Consider the following 8,665-nt stretch of genomic DNA (forward strand, 5'->3'; position numbering starts at 1 on the left):
AATCAGGCAGCAGCCTCTCTTATGAGGGAGAAGGATTAACCTATCACTGTCTGGAGACTGAGGCGGATGATGTGGGTGCTGTGGTGAGGCTGCTGACGGGTCTAGGAGAGGGGCTTACGTCTGGGTCACCTTCATTAGGAACCAAACGGAAGAAAATGGACTGAAACAATGAGGGATTATGCCTGAACATACCCAATAAGAAACTCTATTTTTCTTCTTCTAATGAATGCGACCATGGGTTCCTTGTTTTGGGGGGAGTGGGGTGTGGGGGTTGGTTGGTATGACCTTTGACACCCTCCCCCTCTTGTTCCCTATTGCGTCAGCATCAGAGTAGAGGAGAGAGGAGCGTGGGGAGCGTAGTGGGTCCAGGGTGGTGCCCTGTCCCTCTCTGAGGGAGGCGGTGAGTGCGTCTATCCCTTTACTGCGTCATCGATGCACAATCACACGACAGGATGCGAAAGCTCCGCTCCGGGGACCAAGGGGCCGGCCCTCCCACTCCGGGTATATAAGGGTCACTCCTGCACCTTCAGGAGAAGTTTCCCTCTGTGTGTTCAGCCTGTACGCCCTCTACTGTATCCTACAGTCCTCCTCTTCTCCTCTACTGTTCTCCGACTGTTGAGCTCAGCCTGTGTGGACCGACTGAAGGTAAGTGAACTTCGCGTGGCTATTTATTTTTCTAATTTGTCTGCTGTGTGTTCACTGTGGTTATCAGTAAATAAGCTTAATGGACACTTGGAGCACGGTACTAATTCCATGGAACAATGGGTTCTCTACAACTGAAGTTCTGGGTTTAAGTTCAGGTCAATGAGTGGAATAATTAGATTGGGTTCCAGTCAATTATGTGAGGATGTAATTGTGTTTTTCATATGAAATCTGTCTTGAATTAATTTATTGACATTCATTCACTGTACATACAGTTTGAGAATTGATGGTGTCCTGACTCCTGTCTAATATCTGGTGTATTATCGCTGCTGGAGATGCTTTACTTCTGATTGACGTCCCTCTAGATTTGTTTTAATTCTATACAACCCAGAGAGTTCTTGTTTGTTGAATCTACATGAATTATTCACTAGTCCGTTGGTGGTGTGGTGGTGTGAAATCACAGACTCCTTCACCCTGGAGAGTACTTTTCCATGGCTCTTTAAACAGAGAAGAGTCCGTTTCTTTCTGCCTCTGAGGTATCTTGAGGTAGAAAAGTAAATTCTCCTGACTGGAAGCTGAAGAAGCCTAATTGTGTTGGTCCTTTCCTCCAGGATTATATTTCGACAGGAAAGACTCATCCATCAGTACAACTCCCCCACAACTTAGATGGATGGTCAATCCATAGAGTGGGAAAGGGCACTTTGTTTTAGTTTTAACAAAATGTATTGTTTTGGATAATTGCCTTCTACCCCTGTGCTGAGTAATGCAACAAAAAGGTTTCAGCTGTGTCATGAGAAAAATATCATAAGGTATTCCTTGATATGCTGGCATTGTTACCGTTTCACATGAAAATTAGATAGAGAGAGATGGACGGAACATCAGAAAAGATTAGCATTAAAAGAGAACATTAATTAACACCTCTGCATAGATCTGTATTAAATGTGAATCTCTCTCTCTGTGCCTCCTCCCTCAGCAATGAATGCAGTTATATGTGTATGTGTACTGCTGTCTGCGCTCTCTGGCAGCAGTTTGGGGCGCCTGTCGCACTCGCAGGATGAGGGCAAGCCTGAGCCCCCCCAGCTCGACAGCGTTATGTCTCCCCAACACACACGCCACACCCGCTCAGTGCCCCCCAGTGGCCAGCTCACCCCCTTCTCCAAACCGGCAGAGGACGAGGCAGAGGACAGCCGCACCAATCTGCGTGAACTACTGGCAAGATTGGTATCCAGGAAAGGTAAGACGTAAGATCTGTTAAACGTTTCTTAATTAAAGTAAAATAGAACATTGTTAAAGGTGAATACATTTCATATTCTAGGGTTGTATGTTATCACAATCCCAGTATCCCTCACTCATGAACTAAGTCACCAATTATATTAAGTCATCTATTTAGGCACCTTATTCTCTATGTAGTGCACTATTTTGAACAGGGCACATAGGGCTCTGAACAAAAGTAGTGCACAGGACAGTGACATTGTATGGGTTTTGGATTGGCATCATCTCCACTCTGATAGCTTTCCCATCTCTATAGTTAAAGCACCTTTCCTCTGAGAGGGAAGAGAAGTCCCACAGTAGGAGACAGACAGCCAGGGAGGAGGTAGTTGATAGAGGGAATTATCCAGACTGAGAGGAGACCTCCAGTGGTTTTCATCATGTAACAGAGATGAAAAAACATGACATCCTTAGAGAAAGAAAGCCTCCCCCCATCCTTCCTCTCTCTCTGTGCTTCCTCCTCTGTCATCATCCATCTCTCTGGCTGTTGTCACAATCTACTGATGGTTTTGTCACGCTGCTGTTGTCCTGCCCTGCTCAAACTGGAGTTTTTGAGTTTTATAAAGAATCAAATGAATTGCTATATTTTGTCATTTTTAATGGACCTCCACAAAAGTTGAGTGTGGGTTAATGCGGTTTGTAGATGATATCATTAACTCGTCTGAAGAGTGCCAGAACATTTACACACATATAAGAATAAACATTTACACACAGAGAAGTAAATGCCAAAGCATGGAACAGTCAGTATCTCCAGTGGATTGCTAATGACTGACCGCCATCAGTCCCTGGGATGATGCTGAGCGGATGTTGCTGAATGGTTCCATTAGATAAGCTAGCTGATGCTGATTTAGTCAATTAACAAGTGTTAATTTGTTTAAATCCAATAGGTCTTCCCTGAACCCTGAAACAAAAAATGGTTAAGAAACACTGTCTTAGTCAGCCATACGTAACATTATATTATATTATTATGTACCATCAATACACTTTCCATGTTATGTTCTGATCCAACATATCAAGACGTTGTGTTATCATGATCCTGATCAGTCATAAGGACGGGATGCATTCCAGGAATAATTATATTATATTCTTTCATCTAATGATACATAATGATAATCATTTTAAACCAACAGAAAGACTCCAGTGCCCGATATAGTACAGATGATATGTGATGTCTGTCTCTGTTCCAGACATAGAGATATACATTATACCCGTATACAGTGGGGAAAAAAAGTATTTAGTCAGCCACCAATTGTGCAAGTTCTCCCACTTAAAAAGATGAGAGAGGCCTGTAATTTTCATCATAAGTACACGTCAACTATGACAGACAAAATGAGATTTTTTTTCTCCAGAAAATCACATTGTAGGATTTTTAATGAATTTATTTGCAAATGATGGTGGAAAATAAGTATTTGGTCAATAACAAAAGTTTCTCAATACTTTGTTATATACCCTTTGTTGGCAATGACACAGGTCAAAAGTTTTCTGTAAGTCTTCACAAGGTTTTCACACACTGTTGCTGGTATTTTGGCCCATTCCTCCATGCAGATCTCCTCTAGAGCAGTGATGTTTTGGGGCTGTCGCTGGGCAACACGGACTTTCAACTCCCTCCAAAGATTTTCTATGGGGTTGAGATCTGGAGACTGGCTAGGCCACTCCAGCACCTTGAAATGCTTCTTACGAAGCCACTCCTTCGTTGCCCGGGCGGTGTTTTTGGGATCATTGTCATGCTGAAAGACCCAGCCACGTTTCATCTTCAATGCCCTTGCTGATGGAAGGAGGTTTTCACTCAAAATCTCACGATACATTCATTCTTTCCTTTACACGGATCAGTCGTCCTGGTCCCTTTGCAGAAAAACAGCCCCAAAGCATGATGTTTCCACCCCCATGCTTCACAGTAGGTATGGTGTTCTTTGGATGCAACTCAGCATTCTTTGTCCTCCAAACACGACAAGTTTTTACCAAAAAGTTCTATTTTGGTTTCATCTGACCATATGACATTCTCCCAATCCTCTTCTGGATCATCCAAATGCACTCTAGCAAACTTCAGACGGGCCTGGACATGTACTGGCTTAAGCAGGGGGACATGTCTGGCACTGCAGGATTTGAGTCCCTGGCGGCGTAGTGTGTTACTGATGGTAGGCTTTGTTACTTTGGTCCCAGCTCTCTGCAGGTCATTCACTAGGTCCCCCCGTGTGGTTCTGGGATTTTTGCTCACCGTTCCCTTGTGATCATTTTGACCCCACGGGGTGAGATCTTGCGTGGAGCCCCAGATCGAGGGAGATTATCAGTGGTCTTCCATTTCCTAATAATTGCTCCCACAGTTGATTTCTTCAAACCAAGCTGCTTACCTATTGCAGATTCAGTCTTCCCAGCCTGGTGCAGGTCTACAATTTTGTTTCTGGTGTCCTTTGACAGCTCTTTGGTCTTGGCCATAGTGGAGTTTGGAGTGTGACTGTTTGAGGTTGTGGACAGGTGTCTTTATACTGATAACAAGTTCAAACAGGTGCCATTAATACAGGTAACGAGTGGAGGACAGAGGAGCCTCTTAAAGAAGAAGTTACAGGTCTGTGAGAGCCAGAAATCTTGCTTGTTTGTAGGTGACCAAATACTTATTTTCCACCATAATTTGCAAATAAATTCATAAAAAATCCTACAATGTGATTTTCTGGAGAAAAAATTCTCAATTTGTCTGTCATAGTTGACGTGTACCTATGATGAAAATTACAGGCCTCTCTCATCTTTTTAAGTGGGAGAACTTGCACAATTGGTGGCTGACTAAATACTTTTTTCCCCCACTGTACATAAGAATATATATACATTAGAATATATATACAGTTGAAGTCGGAGGTTTACATACACTTAGGTTGGATTCATTAAAACTCGTTTTTCAACCACTCCACAAATTTCTTGTTAACAAACTATAGTTTTGGCAAGTCGGTTAGGACATCTACTTTGTGCATGACACAAGTCATTTTTCCAACAATTGTTTACAGACAGATTATTTCACTTATAATTCACGGTATCACAATTCCAGTGGGTCAGAAGTTTACATACACTAAGTTGACTGTGCCTTTAAACAGCTTGGAAAATTCCAGAAAATGATGTCATGGCTTTAGAAGCTTCTGATAGCCTAGTTGACATCATTTGAGTCAACTGGAGACCTCCACAAGTCTGGTTCATCCTTGGGAGCAATTTCCAAATGCCTGAAGATACCACGTTCATCTGTACAAACAATAGTACGCAAGTATAAACACCATGGGACCACGCAGCCGTCATACCGCTCAGGAAGGAGACGCGTTCTGTGTCCTAGAGATGAACGTACTTTGGTGCGAAAAGTGCAAATAAATCCCAGAACAACAGCAAAGGACCTTGTGAAGATGCTGGAGGAAACAGGTACAAAAGTATCAATATCCACAGTAAAACGAGTCCTATATCGACATAACCTGAAAGGCCGCTCAGCAAGGAAGAAGCCACTGCTCCAAAACCGCCATAATAAAGCCAGACTACGGTTTGCAACTGCACATAGGGACAAATATCGTACTTTTTGGAGAAATGTCCTCTGGTCTGATGAAACAAAAATAGAACTGTTTGGCCATAATGACCATTGTTATGTTTGGAGGAAAAAGGGGGTCCTTGCAAGCCGAAGGACACCATCCCAACCGTGAAGCACGGGGGTGGCAGCATCATGCTGTTGGGGTGCTTTGCTGCAGGAGGGACTGGTCGTATGGTCGCAAATGGGTCTTCCAAATGGACAATGACGCCAAGCATGCTTCCATAGTTGTTGCAAAATGGCTTAAGGACAACAAAATCAAGGTATTGAAGTGGCCATCACAAAGCCCTGACCTCAATCCTATAGAAAATGTGTGGGCAGAACTGAACAAGTGTGTGTGAGCAAGGAGGCCTACAAACCTGATTCAGTTACACCAGCTCTGTCAGGAGGAATGGGCCAAAATTCAGCCAACTTATTGTGGGAAGCTTGTGGATGACTACCCGCAACGTTTGACCCAAGTTAAACAATTTAAAGGCAATGCTACCAACTACTAATTGAGTGTATGTAAACTTCTGACCCACTGGGAATGTGATGAAAGAAATAAAAGCTGAAATAAATCATTCTCACTACTATTATTCTGACATTTCACATTCTTAAAATAAAGTGGTGATCCTAACTGACCTAAGACAGGGATATTTTACTAGGATTAAATGTCAGGAATTGTGAAAAACTGACTTTTTAAATGTACAGTGGGGAAAAAAAGTATTTAGTCAGCCACCAATTGTGCAAGTTCTCCCACTTAAAATGATGAGAGAGGCCTGTAATTTTCATCATAGGTACACGTCAACTATGACAGACAATTTTTTTTTTTTTAAATCCAGAAAATCACATTGTAGGATTTTTTATGAATTTATTTGCAAATTATGGTGGAAAATAAGTATTTGGTCAATAACAAAAGTTTCTCAATACTTTGTTATATACCCTTTGTTGGCAATGACACAGGTCAAACGTTTTCTGTAAGTCTTCACAAGGTTTTCACACACTGTTGCTGGTATTTTGGCCCATTCCTCCATGCAGATCTCCTCTAGAGCAGTGATGTTTTGGGGCTGTCACTGGGTAACACGGACTTTCAACTCCCTCCAAAGATTTTCTATGGGGTTGAGATCTGGAGACTGGCTAGGTCACTCCAGGATCTTGAAATGCTTCTTACGAAGCCACTCCTTCGTTGCCCGGGCGGTGTGTTTGGGATCATTGTCATGCTGAAAGACCCAGCCACGTTTCATCTTCAATGCCCTTGCTGATGGAAGGAGGTTTTCACTCAAAATCTCACGATACATGGCCCCATTCATTCTTTCCTTTACACGGATCAGTCGTCCTGGTCCCTTTGCAGAAAAACAGCCCCAAAGCATGATGTTTCCACCCCATGCTTCACAGTAGGTATGGTGTTCTTTGGATGCAACTCAGCATTCTTTGTCCTCCAAACATGACGAGTTGAGTTTTTTACCAAAAAGTTCTATTTTGGTTTCATCTGACCATATGACATTCTCCCAATCCTCTTCTGGATCATCCAAATGCACTCTAGCAAACTTCAGACGGGCCTGGACATGTACTGGCTTAAGCAGGGGACACGTCTTGCACTGCAGGATTTGAGTCCCTGGCGGCGTAGTGTATTACTGATGGTAGGCTTTGTTACTTTGGTCCCAGCTCTCTGCAGGTCATTCACTAGGTCCCCCCGTGTGGTTCTGGGATTTTTGCTCACCGTTCTTGTGATCATTTTGACCCCACGGGGGTGAGATCTTGCGTGGAGCCCCAGATCGAGGGAGATTATCAGCGGTCTTGTATGTCTTCCATTTCCTAATAATTGCTCCCACAGTTGATTTCTTCAAACCAAGCTGCTTACCTATTGCAGATTCAGTCTTCCCAGCCTGGTGCAGGTCTACAATTTTGTTTCTGGTGTCCTTTGACAGCTCTTTGGTCTTGGCCATAGTGGAGTTTGGAGTGTGACTGTTTGAGGTTGTGGACAGGTGTCTTTTATACTGATAACAAGTTCAAACAGGTGCCATTAATACAGGTAACGAGTGGAGGACAGAGGAGCCTCTTAAAGAAGAAGTTACAGGTCTGTGAGAGCCAGAAATCTTGCTTGTTTGTAGGTGACCAAATACTTATTTTTCACCATAATTTGCAAATAAATTCATTAAAAATCCTACAATGTGATTTTCTGGAGAAAAAAAATCTAAATTTGTCTGTCATAGTTGACGTGTACCTATGATGAAAATTACAGGCCTCTCTCATCTTTTTAAGTGGGAGAACTTGCACAATTGGTGGCTGACTAAATACTTTTTTTCCCCACTGTATTTGGCTAAGGTGTATGTAAACTTCTGACTTCAACTGTACATTATAAATATATATATATATATATATATATATATATATACATACATACATATATACATATACACACACACACATAGAATAAAAAAATATATTATACCCATATACATTAGAATATATATATTATACACATATAAATTACATTAGAATATAATGTTCTGTATTTAAAGGGGCAATCTGGGATTCAAACAACGCAAAACCGCCACTTCTTTGGTAAACAGCTGAGGGATTGGGCTGGAGAAATGTAACCCCTCAAATTCTCTGGTTCCAGGATCATTCCAGAGGAGCTCGTCCCTGAGCAGCAGAGCCAGCGGTCCGGGTCCCAGCCACAAGATAAAGGACAGAGACTACCTGGGCTGGATGGACTTCGGACGCCGCAGTGCAGAGGAGTACGAGGAATACTCCTCATAGAAACAGACGCACCACTACTAAATTCATCTCAATTATCACAATGTCATCATTGGAAAACAAAAAATCATTGTCCCCAAAAGCTATATTTATTATGACGTATTTGATGTAAATGTGTTTGTAAAACTGATATGAAGCAATATATATATACACAGTACGTATACAGATTTTTGAAGAAAACAAACAAAAGTTTCATGCTTTTCTTACATGTACCCTACACAAAGACCGATGTCCTTAAAAACAGAGAGAGATCTAATCAGACAGATTTTGTAGTAGAATAAACCAAGCCTGAATAATACACACACATCCTTTTCCATAGTGTTTCCAAACACTATGGCCTTGGGTTCATTTTAGTCCTAAGTGCCATGCAGTCTAGTGCATTCAGTGGGCTCACGGCTTGCTCTATTTGTCACTTACAAATAATGTTACATAACATCTCATCTGACTCATATTTGCTCTCCTATT

General features: G+C 42.1%; 1 protein-coding gene across 1 annotated transcript; it reads left to right on the forward strand.

The window, feature by feature from the left end:
• Nucleotides 1-431: 431 nt before the first annotated feature.
• Nucleotides 432-8,357, forward strand: LOC121542324 (cholecystokinin-like). The gene is made up of 3 exons (XM_041851723.2): nt 432-645; nt 1,616-1,876; nt 8,064-8,357. The coding sequence occupies exons 2-3, from the start codon at nt 1,618-1,620 to the stop codon at nt 8,201-8,203; spliced, it is 399 nt and encodes a 132-aa protein (XP_041707657.1). The 5' UTR covers nt 432-645; nt 1,616-1,617; the 3' UTR covers nt 8,204-8,357.
• Nucleotides 8,358-8,665: the final 308 nt, after the last annotated feature.

The sequence above is a fragment of the Coregonus clupeaformis genome, chromosome 28 (assembly GCF_020615455.1).
Source record: "Coregonus clupeaformis isolate EN_2021a chromosome 28, ASM2061545v1, whole genome shotgun sequence".
In the NCBI taxonomy this organism is placed as follows: Eukaryota; Metazoa; Chordata; class Actinopteri; order Salmoniformes; family Salmonidae; genus Coregonus; species Coregonus clupeaformis.